Source organism: Vitis vinifera, chromosome 14, assembly GCF_030704535.1.
Source record: "Vitis vinifera cultivar Pinot Noir 40024 chromosome 14, ASM3070453v1".
Classification (NCBI taxonomy): domain Eukaryota; kingdom Viridiplantae; phylum Streptophyta; class Magnoliopsida; order Vitales; family Vitaceae; genus Vitis; species Vitis vinifera.
Window position 1 is genome coordinate 28,907,703 of NC_081818.1, and position 14,064 is coordinate 28,921,766.

A 14,064-nucleotide genomic window follows, 5' to 3' on the forward strand; every position below is an offset into this window, starting at 1 on the left:
TGAAAAGGTCGAACCGATGCCACCCTTTCAAATTTGAACCAAGAACTAATGGAATTATGAAGTCAACCAATGGAATCTCGCCACGTAATGATAACAGTAAGCTCTACTGTCCTCATCCGCACCAGATTCCACCCGTAAATGACCTACCGGTTCACGAAAGGAGCGGGGCCGTATATCCAAATTCCAGAGGATTCATGAGCTTCACTCTCGTCCGCTTCATCCACACTAGCATTAGCAGAAACCATGGTTTTCCCATTATGTCCCCCAAGAAGAAATTATTTACCACAGCTGCAACCTCCACGTCTCCAAAGGTGACGTTTCTCTGCTTTTATTTTGTTTTCTCCGTAACCAAACGGAGGGAAACAATTTTTTTTTTTTTTCTTTACCTGTTTTTTGTTTCTTTTTTTTTTTTTTCTTTTTCTTTTTCTTTTTTTCTTTTTGAAGATTTTTGGTTGTTTGTTATTTTTCTTTGATTGATAGTCAAGTGAAGAGCGGTTGGTGGTGGTTGGGGGTGGAGCAGCTGGAGTGTATGGAGCAATCAGGGCCAAGACTGTAGCTCCCAATCTCGACGTGGTGATAATTGAAAAGGGAAAGCCGCTCTCAAAGGTTTGTCTGATTTCAATGTAGACATCCATGGATAATTAATGCAGTGGGTCTTCTTCACAGCGATTTTTTTTTACTGTTTGTTTTTCCGGGAAAACAATCTTGGCGATTCATATGGAAAACAAGTTTGATAGTTGGGTTTTTTTTTAATACATCACCTGAATGTGGTGTTCTTCACAAAATGCACAGGTGAAAATTTCCGGAGGAGGGCGATGCAATGTGACAAATGGGCATTGTCTGGACAAAATGGTGAGGCTTACTATGATGAAATAAGAGACATCTTGTTTTTCGAGAACCTTTATAATTAGGAAAATAGTTGTACTATGTAAAAATCCACGCATATAAAAGATATTGTTTATACAACCCGCCGAGCTGTACTGTTGCCTATGTGTGATTTGTTTAGTAACTACTGATATGATACTTTATTTCCTCTTGGTAATGATGCATATTTCACTTGTGAAATCTTTTCTTTCTTTCATTTATACACCAATTGAATTATGTTTAATTGATCAATGTAGACCTAGTCGAATGGTTCACCTTGGAGTAGGAAGTAGTTATTTACTGGCTGTTGGTCAAGATGTGATATGGTTCATTTCCAGTATGTGTGTCATGATTGGTGTCATCTTGTATTACGAATTCTGAATTATTTCATGTTAATATCCAAGGAAGATCAATGGCTATACTGTTTTGGGATTATTCATGCTTTTGTTGGGTGCAGAACTCAGAAATTGAAGATATGTGGTGTGGCTATATTGAAATGCTTATTTGACTTCCTGAGGGCAGTAGTGATAACCTTGGTTTCATAAATTCCTGGAAACAAGATAATTGGAATCATTTTACTGCTTAGCTATAGCTGTGGTATTGTCTAGTGTTTTGTAACCCATAACTTAGGACAGATTTTTGTTGCATTGGATTGGGCTATGGAGAAGTAGCTTTTATAATCCTTTCTGGCTTCTGGGTCTGCCAATATTTCTAGTTTAAAGTTGCTTGAGTATGATAAATTCACTAAAACAACTCACACTTTGCTCCTAAATTTTCTGTGTTTCTTGGACTGAATAAATACTCTGGTATTGGCAGAATATAAATGAACCGACCAACAAAATTGTAACTTCTTTTTTATTCTTATCAATCTGGCATTCTCAATATCAGTTGTATGATTGAAAATTCTAAAATAGTAATCCAGGATTTGAACATTAGTATGATAAAATATTGTTCAGAATGCTAAATTTGTGCATAGATTTTGGCAGAGCATTATCCTAGGGGTAATAAGGAATTCAGGGGGTCTTTCTTCAGCATGCATGGCCCAGTGGATACAATGTCATGGTTTTCTGATCATGGTGTGAACCTAAAGGTAATTTTCAAGAAAGCATTCCACTTGTTTCTATCTTTATTGTGCATATGAAATTGATTCTTATAATTGTGCATTACTATTCTACCCTTAGACTGAGGATGATGGGCGGGTATTTCCTGTCAGCAACAGTTCGTCTTCTGTAATTGAGTGCCTCATGTCTGAGATGAAGAAGAGGAGAGGTATGTTTACCGACTAGGAACTGTTTGGTACTGTTTACTTGTTCCCCATCTCTTTCATTGTGCTTATGTTGTGGGGTTTGTGGTTCTTTAGCACCTTAATGTCCTATTAAACCACCTTTTTGCCAGGTGAATGTCTTTGGGAAGTTGACTCCTGACCTTTAATATGCTCTTTTATTGCAGATCCTTCAATGGAAAACTATTAGGTAAATATAGATATCAAGGATTTCCTGCTGACAAAAAGTTAGGGCCTGTTTGTTTAGTGTTTTCAAGAACTGTTTTCTGTTCTTGAAAACAAAAAACACAAAAAACTCGTTTGGTTGAGAGGGTCGTTTTTGTTTTTATTGTTTCCCGTGTTCTCAAAATGGCACTATTTAGAGAACAACAAAATGTTGTTTTCCCCGTTTTTTTACTGTTTACAGAACAAAATTAAACAAAAAAAAACCATCTGTTCTCCGTGTTTTTTTTTTTCTTCCCGTTCTCATCTCTTCTCCAGCACAGTCTCAGTCTTGATTCAAGGTTGTGAAATTTAAATCCAATGGCACAATAGCAAAGAGACCCCTAAAACGGATCCAGAAAACACAGGGAGCAAGAAAATCCATTTTTTTTTGTTTTCCTTGGGGTTTTTGCTTGGATTTTCTCGGAAATCAAACGAGGATGAATTTTCCCGGAAATCGAATGGGGGATGGATTTTCTTGGGAATCAAACGGGGGTTGCAAAAAAAATAATAATAATAATAACATGATTAGATTAGTACCTGCGAGGATTGAGAGTCGCAGAGGAAAATAGGGCCTTTTAGGGATTCTCTCAACTGGAGGGCAACTTCAGAAAAGGGCTTCTTGATGCCCGATGGAGGGCAACTTCAGAAAAGGGCTTCTTGATGCCCGAGAGAGGGAGAGAAGTGGGTGGCATTTTTAATTTTTGGTTTTAGTAGAGATAAAAAATAAATTAACAAATCACGAGAACATAATTTTTAATAAAGTTAAAGATTAAATAAAAAAATATTAATAAAAATAATTTTATTATGTTTGATTTATTTTAAAAAAATATAAAAAATATTTTTATTTTTAAATTAATAAAATAAATAATTTTTTAAATTTAAATGAACTATATATCTAAAAATTATTTATAAATTTATAATATAAAATTACTTGAAGAAAATATTTTATTAATTAGAAAATAAAAAAAAACATCTTTCAAACGTGTCTTTTGTTTTATTTGTTCTAATTTTTTTTTTTATTAACTCAACTAAACATGTTTTTTTGTTTTTGAGAACAAAAACTGTTTTTTAAAATTCAGTTCCCAAACATAATTTTTTTTTAAAAAACACCAAAAACTGTTCTTAAAAACTGTTCTCAAAAACTATTTTCCAGAACAGTTTTCAAAAACAGCAACCAAACAGGCCCTTAATTTTGTGGGGCTTTATTTATTTATTTATTGACAGGCTTGTAGGGTCCTTTCTATTGCATTTTTATATTTAATGATTCCCAGACAACAAGATAGCATACCCCTGTTAATTTATAAATATTTTAGTTGCAGCTCTTCCAGTAAAGGAATATATAAGGAATCATACGCTATTTTGCTAATACTCAACTATAATATATCTGAAAAAGATATATAGATAGATAGATAGATTTTATGAGGGGGTCTTATTACCGTTGGCAGACAAATCTCATGCTGTATGATATTGTCTCAGATGTTAATAATAGGTCTTGGGTGTCAAAGTTTTATGTTTACATTTTTTTTCTTGACGTATGTTGATGTGCATGCTGAAAAGTGAGCTCCTCAATCAGTTTTGCTGCAGACTGGAAAAGTTGTGACAACTGTGTCAACTACTGTTGGTGGGAAATTCCTTCTCAAGATTGAGAAGCGTACTATCAATTCAGTTGAATATCTTGAAGCTGATTACCTAATAATTGCTAGTGGGAGTAGCCGGCAGGTTGTGATGGATAATAGGCTCATCTGCATTTTCATGAGCATGGATTACATTTCTTAATGAAGTTTCTTTTTTGTTGATACAGGGTTATACCCTAGCCACACAGCTTGGTCATTCAATTATAGATCCAGTACCAAGTCTGTTCACTTTCAAGATTGAGGATCCGCATTTGGCAGAATTATCTGGGGTAGCAATGTTTTCTGCTGACCTATGAAAATCCTTTCCCTAATGCTTGCTTTTTAATATTTGGCAAATTCAAGTTTTTTTGTTTGCTTATGCAACAAACTTATGTGAGTAAAGAACTAGCTTTAAAATGCGGTTATTCTATTGTTACTCCCATCTTATTTCATATCTTGAACCACATGATTCCCAGTTGAATAGAAGAATGAATGATGGATAAAAATAACATTTCATGTAAATGGTTTTATTGGCTCATAACCAATTGGTTTCCGCATTAATAGATTCAATTTAGTTAGCCAATTAATGCAATGACTGGTAATATTAATATTTCATTTTCCATATCAGTTCTGGTTATGATAATAACTATAATATAATGGCCTTTTTTTATTATTTTTCTGTAACTTGTTCAAATTTCATTTTTTTTGTTCTCTCCTCAGGTTACATTCCATAAGGTTAAAGCAAACTTGAAACTAGAAAATGTTCAGAAGAATAAACCACAGCTTTCTCAGGCATGCTTTTCTCATTGATATTGTGTGGAACTTTGGGGAATGTACATGATTAACCATTAAATTTGGATCTTAGCATGGGTATTGTTAGTCACATTCTGGGGATTCCATGAATCAGTAATTCTTATGTGGTGACAACAAATATTTTTGGATTTTAGGTTGGACCCATGTTAGTCACTCACTGGGGATTCAGTGGGCCAGTAATTCTTCGATTATCTGCTTGGGGGGCCCGTGATCTATTCAATTCAGGTTACAGAGGTAACGTGATATCTTGTTTCCTTCTTTTTGTATCCTCTAATATTTGGATCATCTTTCTTTAACTCACTAGAATTTGGATGCAGGGATACTTCTTGTGGATTTTACACCTGATCTCCATATAGAAGATGTGAAAACCATCCTTATTCAACACAAGGACCACTTTGCGGTAATCTTGTTCTCTAGCTTTAATTCTTTGAAATGGAGTATTGTGAAAGGAGTATGATGCCAAACAACTGTGATTTTTGAACATGTACCTGAGTGTTGTTTTCTAACATGGATTTGGGGTGTTGGGCATAGCAGCTTCAAAAATATAGGCATGGAGACAGGGCTACATATGTGTTTCCTTTTAAATTTACTGCATTAAACATGTGTAATTACATTTGTGAGAGAATAAAATAGTAAGGATGGTAGATACTTTAAAATAGATTTTGAAAACAGAAGGAGCTGTCATTTGTATTTTTGCACATTTTAAAGAAATATATTTGGACTTCATTTTTAAGTGCCCAGGAAGCTTTTGAACACGTGCAGAAATGGGTATTGTGTAGACATGTGTTTGATATGCCAACAGTTGTTGGTAATAGATTATATATCATCTCCAACAAGCTAGTGTCCTGTCATTAGTTGGCAGGAACCCAAAAAAGGAGGGCACTGGTATATATTATTTGACACAACAGAACTGTACTTCAACCAATGGCAAAATACAAGTACATAATGTTTTGGAAGAGTAAAAGTCTTGCCCCAAGATATCATATTTTAACAATCATGGCTTACTGTTAGAGTAAGAAACCTGATGAAATTTTACATTCCCAGTTTTCTTGTTAACTACTGATATTTCCATTTTCTTAAAGGCTAAATAGCAAGTACTCACATACGCATTTAGCCTCATGGATTTACTATTCCAGAAGAGCATCAGAATTTGTTGCATCTTAACTGACAATTGCTTTCTTTTTTCACCCCCACCATTTGCAGAAGCAAAAGGTGCTGAATTCTTGTCCCTCAAAATTTGGCCTTGTGAAGAGATTTTGGAAATATATATTAGATCGTGAGGTTTGTATGGATGGTTCAAGTTGAAAAAATGTATGTTGGACTTTTCAGTGTAATTTTCATTATGGATGATAACTTTTTTTTAGCTTTATACAGGGGTTAGATGGAAATATCTTGTGGGCTTCCATTTCAAATAACTCATTATATTCTGTTGCTTCTCTTTTAAAGCACTGTTCATTTGGAGTGACAGGGAAGGTATGATCCCCTCAACTTCTTTATCTTTTTACTATACTTTTTAATTTGTCAACCTTCTTGAATTGATAAGTATTTATTTCTAATAAAGGGCATATTTAAGGATGAATTTGTCACTGCCGGTGGTGTTCCATTGTCTGAGGTTCTCCCTCCCTCTCTCTCTCTCTCTCTCTCTCTCTCTCTGCATGTGCCTGCTATTCCTATATTTCTATCTATTAATCTCTTTGTTGAAAGAATAAGTCTGGTTTCCTTGCTCTTATAAAGATCTCGCTAAACACAATGGAGAGCAGGATACAGTCGCATCTATTCTTTGCTGGAGAGGTAATGTTCCTCCTGTTATATGCTCTGGGTTTTCATTTTTCTTCTTGATGAGAAAGCTTGAAAGAATACCTCAAACCCACATGGTTATGGTTGCCGTAACTTCAATTTATGGTCTTGACCCCTGAGTACATGATTTCTACCTTTTAAACAGTTCTATTATTATCATTTTTTTTTGGTTAATGAACATTTATGGAACTCTAAAGTTGAACTACCTGTAGGTGTTGAATGTTGATGGGGTAACCGGTGGTTTCAATTTCCAGGTATGAAATGTTGAAATGCATCCTTTGCTACAGAATAACTCTTCTTATCAATTTTAGGCAGTCAAAATTGAATAGAAAAGTCATAGAAAGACATTTGGCATAACAATCACCTTCCAAAGCTCCTTGTGTATTTGACTTTATGCAAAGACAAACAGTAGGACTTCGTGCAAAGCCAAATTGGTAGATGCCATTTGTCCATATGATTTCACTTTCACATAACACCAGTTCCATCTGTGAAATTGTGCATACTACATCTGGATGTTCCTCATCTTATTACCTCCTACTTTGATGATCACCGTAATCTTACTGGGCCATCAATTATTTTCACAGAATGCTTGGACAGGCGGATACATTGCAGGCACGAGTATAGGTAAACTCGCACTGGATGCTACTCTGGAGGAAGTCATATGATATATCCATTGTTAGACATCCTGAGCTTTTACTCTTGAGTTTTTGTGTATGAACTGCTATCTATTGTAAGATACTAGCAAAATTTTGTTGGTGGGACCTATAAGCATTCCTTGTAAATCAATAAATTCCTTTCAATTTTGATGTTTCATTTTCTTTCTTCTTTACTTGCCTGCCTTTGAGAAACGAAGAGATTTACCCTTTTCAGGCTTTACTTCTATCTGAATAACGACTGTGGACGCCCATTCTTTGAAGTTTTTCCATGGTCAATTTTTCACATGAAAAGCTTGTCTTTTCCTTAAACCTCTTTACTGCATACACAGAGAAAAACAGGTCCCTGGGACACCTGAATTTTGGCTTTTTAATGATTTGATTTTAACATCTATTTGGTCAATGAAAAAGAATCCAGCAGCCATTCTAAGCCAGAACAGTAGTGAGAATCTGATTTCATTTCTCATGCTTTGAGTCAATAAAAACATGGGAGGAAATTCAGAAGAGACGACCTACCAAACTGACAAAATGCCTTGACATTGATGGCAAATCCCATGAAAGGGGTTTTAGGCATTACAAATATGGGGGAAAATGACTTACCCAATATCTAACTTCAACAACCTCTGTCGAATTCTTCCCACAGCACCCGGCAAGCAAATCTATGGAACACATGGTGGTCAACCCCACAAAAAAATTATTGACTTCGTCACCTCATTTGAATTATTTTTATAGATTTTTCATGAGAGTGGTCTTCCTGGCAAACAAAAAGGACCGACTACCACATGGACCCCCGGGCTAAACCACTTGCGTGCCATATAATATTTTTCCCAATGTCCCACACAGACCCATAACCCAACCAAAAGATCTCCTCATTATTAAAGTAAAGAATCCGAACTCTTTAACATTTAATAATACATCTCAATCTGAGTGTGACATCCATATGTTGGACTGAAATCTTATCTCAGGGTTGGACTGAAATTTTATCTCACTTGTTTCAAGGCTGAGGGACAATTGTGACAATTACTCAAAATGAACACAGTTGATATATGTGGCTTATATTATGCGGAGCGATAGGGGTATTTTTGAAATTTTATTATACGAGTGTTAGTATAAATATTTTATTATGTAACCCTAATTTGATACATAGGGAAAGTTTTCTTCCTTATTCTTATGGACATAGGTAATATATCGAATCACATTAAATCTGTGTGTTTTTCTTTTCTTCATTTTCTTTAATTTTCATCATAAATCGTTGCACATAAAATATTAGACACATATGACGATGATACATAATATATATATGACCCTATAAACATTAAAAAATGTACAAAATTCATTGCCAAAAATTTACTCATTGTAAAATCATGAAGACCAATTTACAACTTCCAATAAATTGAGTCGTTCCATGATATTGACTTGTAACTTTTGGATATTACATGAAAAAATAATCATCCATTACAAGCAATTATGTAGCAAAAAAACAACCTTTTTTCTTTATACTTTTGTTGGATGATTCGAATTTGACTATATATATTAACGATCGTGATTTAAAGTTTGGTACGGTGCGTATTTGGTAACTTTGTAATTTTGGCAAAATTTGAACGTGGTTGACCTAACTGCCCCTTCCTAAAAATAAAGGAGATGGCACACATTTTAGGCATGATATGACGACCGTATTGGAGGGGACGCATTCACCGAAAAGCCCATACCTCACAGACATGATATGACAAGGACTTCCACAAGCGCAGAGTCGGAGACCCAAAGTCTTTCCACGTCCTCCTGTTAAAAATCTTGCATATTCCAGAATCCAATCTCCACCTCTCCAAACAGCCCCATATACAGCCATATATTCATTGTTGCCGCCGCTCAGCTTTTTTCTCCGCAGCCCCACATACAGACATATATTCATTGTTGCCTCCGCTCAGCTTTTTTCTCCTCCTCCCGTGACTCATTCTCAGCTCTTCCTCTCATCTCTCCGATTTCGTTTCTCGCAAGTCGGCGCGTTTCTTGCGGTCTCCGGTAACGCTTTGTGGTGTTTTTCTTTTTTCGACGCGCTTTCTCTGTTTTTGTTTTTTTTTGTTTTTAATATGATTTTTCTGTTTTTGCGGGAAACAGAGCAGTGAAGTTGAGATTCGGAAGCGTTCCTGAATCTGCAGCTTTAGAGAGAGAGAAAGTTTGTTTTAGCGAGAGAAAGATGGTGGTGTTAGGGGGAGGTGTTGGTAAAAAGATAGCGGTTGGTGTATGTGTAATGGAAAAGAAGGTGAAATGTGGATCCGAGGTTCAATTCCTTTTGCTGAATTTACATACGATCCAAAAACAGAGCAGATGTGGAAACTTAAGAAAGTAGAATCGTTTTTCGTTTTGTTTGATTCTGTTTTTCCGCCTACTGATGGATTTGAAATGTTACCTTTTCTTCTTCTTCTTCTTCTTCTTCTTCTTATAAATCATGCTTTAGGTGTTTTCGGCTCCCATGGGGCAGATTCTTGAGAGACTCCAAGCATTTGGTGAATTTGAGGTATCTGAGTTTATTTTGAACCGGAGTTTATCCTTTTTTGCGCGGATTTGGATGACTCACATGTCATTCTCATGAGGTTGTCTGGGTGAATTGCATTAAATGAATTTTTTGATTAAAAATCCAGTGAGTTCGTTTGAATGATTCCATTTTTTTTTCTCCTGAAATAAGATATATAATAAGTGAGAATTATGATACACGGAAGGGTCCAGAGGTGGATTATCTGTTTTGAGCTGGTAGTCTTTATGGTTTATGTTTCTCATGAGGTCTCTTGTTGAATGGATTATTGTAGATCATAATTTTCGGCGACAAGGTTATTCTTGAAGATCCTGTAGAGAGGTACATTACCATGCTATTAATATAGCACCAGAGTCCTTTGTTTACTGGCATATAAAGTTGTCCATGTGTATTTGTTGTTTGATTATAATGTGAGTTGGTTCCTTTCTTTCTCTCAGAACTTGAGGTTGTGGAACTATCTTATCTAATTCCTAAGCTACATGATTGAAGAATTTGTTAGACATGAATTAGTGATGCTGGCTAGTCCTGCCTAATTTATAGAAAATCAGAAGGGAAGCAAATTGGCATCATTTCAAAGAAGTAATGGTTTCCAAGATATGGATTATGGGATACTGGGGAGAGATCTTGAAGGATTTTAATCTTGAAATAAGGATGTTATTGTTTTGTGTTTATTTCAAACTCTAGCTAATGACTCTTCTATTAAAAAATAAAATAAAATAAAAAATCCAAAAGAAAAAAATATACAAAGAATTCCAACCATCATTGAAGAAACTTAAGATTCTGCAATTACTATCCTGGATTCTTATTTCAAACATGGAAGACAGCCACAAAATATTTTTCAAATCCATTTGACTTAAACCGGTCTTCTCCTGAAAAGGTTTTGAAATTAACGTTAATTTAACTGCTAAACTTATAAGTTACACTAGTTTGAAGTCTTAGGTCCAGAATGGACTCCTGTACTTTGATGATGTTTATTTCATGGTTTAATCAGAAGACTGGTTTTAATTGATGAGTAGGGATTAGACTCTTAAGTGAGAGAATGGTTACTTTTGGATTTGTCTATGTTTCATTATTATATCTTCAATAGGATCAGCAGGTGCTCCTTGAGCAGCCCTACTGACATTTCTGGGATTATATTCACTATCACAATGGAGAACTTGCTAGACATTGAATATTATTTTTTTCCAATGAAAATGGTACATAGACCATTTTTGAATAAAGGGAACTTCCTTGATTTCAGTTGTATCAGTAGTTGTTATATCTAAAAATACTTTGAAACATGGAACACTTCGGCTCAAGACTTGGATTAATCTTCTCTTTCTGTGTTTGTACATATTATTTCGACACTTCTGCATGCTGTCATCAATGTGACTATTTAGATTCATGGTGTTGATTTCAGCTATTTATAAGTTGAGGGTGTCCTTGTAACATAATCATGCGGTTTGGTCTCTGATTGATGTCTAATTTGTTGCCATGCTCGCTTACTTCAGCTGGCCAATATGTGATTGCTTGGTTGCCTTCTATTCATCTGGCTACCCTCTTGAAAAGGCTGAAGCTTATGCTGCTTTGAGAAAGTAAGTTTTTCCTTTTTTCTTTCTCATGTACTAATATTTTTTTTGCTTGAGGCAGTTAAATATTTTTGTTAAGGTATACTTATACCTTCTGGTTTTCAAGAATCACAATAGCCTGAAAATTTCATTGACATTCCCTGTAGGTTTTAGGTCTATCTAGAATGCTCATTCCACCATAAAATCCAAGGGAAAAGAATGCTAACATCATGAAACTCTTGTTGAATTTTTTTTTTCTTAACTTTACTTGACTTATTGATTTTAGCAAAGATTATTCCTTTATTTTACTCAAATTAGAACAATTAGGTACAATAATTTTTTTAGTATTATTTATTGAATTGGAAGAAAACTTTGAAACTGATGTTGGTGTTGAACAACAAACCTAACCTTGGCAAAATGGTTTTGGACATTTGGGGAGGAAGGAGATAGCTTATGGAGTAGTGTGTTTGATACAGTATATGATGGAGCCTGTATCTAGGTGGTTACCAGTGGTAAACATGACTAGCTTTTTCAGAAACTGTCCCTACATTCTTGGATATTCTTTTTATGCCATGCTTTTGTTTTGGGTGATGATTGGAGTAGGGCATTGGGTGGTTGGGCTTGATCAGAAGACAACATAAAGAGTGCCACTCTGCTTATAGCAGGACTAACATAATCCATAGCCTGAAGCGCTCGATCTAAGTTCAACTTCTGTGCTGAAATTACATTAGGTTAGGTGTTTTCTCTAGGGTAGCATTGGTTGATAGGATATCGTGTTTATTTATCCTTGAAAATATTTCAAGTTTCCAAACAGACTTTTGTTCTAGTGTATTTATCCTTGAGTACACTTTTATGTATTTTATTTATGCATTTCTTATTACACTTGCAAGGCACTGACTTTGCTTTTTGCCCATAAAGGAGCTTGGTTTATATGGTTTTGTTCTTCTTTCCAAAATATGTTCTTATTTGATTATTTTTTAAATAGGAACAACCAATTCATTAATATAAAAAGGATAAATAGGGTATGAGGGATGAGCTATTCTTCAAACCAAATTTTATTCAATGTTGTTACTTATTATTTATTGAAAAAGTCCTCTTTATTTTTAATTTGTTTGATTTACTTCATGATTTAAGATCTTGGAGGGCTGTCATCCTTATTTTGCTGCTGTCTTTAATTTGTTTGATCTAATGCGTTACTTGTAATCTTGGAATGTTTTTTATCTTTGATTTTTTATTTTATTTATTTATTTATTATTATTTTTTTACCATGTAACTTAGAAGATTGTAGGGCTGTTTATCCATCCTTTGCAGTTATATGGATGAAAAAGTTGCTTAGGCATATTTCCATTTATCCTTTTTTTCCATTCAGGCCTTTTCTTGTCAATGAATTGGAACAGCAACACCTTCTTCATGATCGAAGGAAAGTATATGAGGTATGCATTCTTATCCTTCCTTTCTGTAATCAGGCTTCAGGTCCTTAGTTTTTTTTTTTTTTTTTTGGTTTGTTTTTGTTTGTGTGTGTGGACATCTTTTGACTTATCATCAATGCTAGCTTTCTCTGGATTTAGCTCATTAAGAAACTCTTGATCTTAATTGCAATTTGTTTTAGTACTGCAAATTTTTTTTTGACATTAAACCTGTGATAAAGAATCAATTGCAACTTGTTCATTTTATTTTCCAGTGTATATCAGGTTAATTTGTCCTGTTCACAGTTTCTAGAATGCCCAATTCCAGAAATTTTTTAGTGTTGCCGTTGGTTATGGACTTATTAGTTGTTGATAAAGGTGGTAGGAGGAATTCTTATGATAGGGAGCCAGAAATGGTAGAATTGTTTCTTTTAATGTATAGTCTTGGTGTGTGTGTGTTTGTGGGGGATGGGCTGATGGGGTTTGTGGTGGTGGTGAGGGGTTGGTGTATATCTCCTTTGTCTCTTTGCAAGTCATTATCTTCAAATGGTTCTGAAACCTTGCAAAAGAAGTATGGGGTTTGAAGCCTCCTTAAAGGTTGGTGGGGGAGAGGTGGTGGGATTGGTGCTGTTATTGATTTTGTCTTTTTGTAAGTCACTATCTTCAGATGGTTCTGAAACCTTGCAAAAAGTTTGGCTTTGAAGGCTCCTTTAAAGGTTAAGAGTCTTTGTTTCGGAGGCGATGGAAAAGATTTGACCATTGATCTACTAATGAAGAGGGATTGGCCTCCTAGTTATTTGGTGTAGCTTGCGCACGTAAGGAAGAGTTAACACATCATATTCTCACTAACTATGGAAGGCTTGCAATTTGTTGCTCTATTTATTCTCTTTACTTTTATCGTTTGGTTGCTCCTATGTAAGGTCAATGATTTGTTACATAGTTGACATGGTAGTTTCTGGGAAGAGAGGCACCAATTTGTGGAGGATGACTCCTTTGCGCTCATGCACATTTGCAGTGAGTGAAACCTACGAGATGTTTGAAGACTTAAGAGTTCTTTAATTAGACATTCAACAAATCTTTCTTTAAATTTCTTTTTTGAGTGATTTAGACATTCTTTAGGGGTTGAGAATGTTTCATACCTAGAGCATGCTTTTGCATGGGTAGGAATTGGGGATTATGCAGAATTAGGGCCTTAGTTGTATCTTGTTTCACTTATGTTGTTTTACTCACTTCACATACTTCCTTTATATAAGTTTAGAACCTGTTTTTTTCCTATGTGAATTTTAGTTTTAATCTCTAATGGTATGAAAAAGAAAGTTTTAGGAGGTAGGGGGGAAAGTATAGATATGAGACAA

General features: G+C 35.0%; 2 protein-coding genes across 4 annotated transcripts in view; both read left to right on the forward strand.

Moving 5' to 3' along the window:
• Positions 1–41: 41 nt before the first annotated feature.
• LOC100264605 (uncharacterized) lies at positions 42–7,386 on the forward strand. 2 transcript variants are annotated; one of them, XM_002276699.4, is made up of 16 exons: positions 42–311; positions 481–606; positions 793–852; positions 1,841–1,954; positions 2,046–2,133; positions 3,924–4,069; positions 4,152–4,253; positions 4,684–4,755; positions 4,911–5,010; positions 5,094–5,176; positions 5,980–6,057; positions 6,151–6,249; positions 6,338–6,388; positions 6,511–6,567; positions 6,786–6,827; positions 7,158–7,386. In XM_002276699.4, the coding sequence occupies exons 1-16, from the start codon at positions 57–59 to the stop codon at positions 7,236–7,238; spliced, it is 1,554 nt and encodes a 517-aa protein (XP_002276735.3). In that variant the 5' UTR covers positions 42–56; the 3' UTR covers positions 7,239–7,386. The 2 variants fall into 2 exon arrangements, 1 of the variants encoding a protein (XP_002276735.3); XR_787644.3 differs by lacking the exons at positions 6,511–6,567; positions 6,786–6,827; positions 7,158–7,386 and having other exon boundaries at positions 6,141–6,249; positions 6,338–6,393.
• Positions 7,387–8,945: 1,559 nt separating this feature from the next.
• Positions 8,946–14,064, forward strand: part of LOC100262888 (inositol hexakisphosphate and diphosphoinositol-pentakisphosphate kinase VIP2) — a 34,049-nt gene continuing 28,930 nt past the window's right edge. Inside the window, exons 1-6 of one of the 2 annotated variants that reach the window (XM_010662706.3) lie at positions 8,946–9,245; positions 9,342–9,504; positions 9,682–9,741; positions 10,031–10,077; positions 11,247–11,330; positions 12,673–12,736. In XM_010662706.3, the coding sequence (XP_010661008.1) occupies positions 9,421–9,504; positions 9,682–9,741; positions 10,031–10,077; positions 11,247–11,330; positions 12,673–12,736 (339 nt within the window). In that variant the 5' untranslated portion in view covers positions 8,946–9,245; positions 9,342–9,420. The remainder of the gene's footprint in view (positions 9,246–9,341; positions 9,505–9,681; positions 9,742–10,030; positions 10,078–11,246; positions 11,331–12,672; positions 12,737–14,064) is intronic. The other variant, XM_002282191.5, reaches the window with a different exon arrangement.

Excerpts from the sequence above, each read along its gene's own strand:
- LOC100264605 (XM_002276699.4), top strand. The coding sequence starts at position 57 with ATGAAGTCAACCAATGGAATCTCGCCACGTAATGATAACAGTAAGCTC. Across the intron at positions 853-1,840 it reads GGCATTGTCTGGACAAAATG|ATTTTGGCAGAGCATTATCC; the intron begins GTGAGGCTTACT and ends ATTTGTGCATAG. Across the intron at positions 1,955-2,045 it reads ATCATGGTGTGAACCTAAAG|ACTGAGGATGATGGGCGGGT; the intron begins GTAATTTTCAAG and ends TTCTACCCTTAG.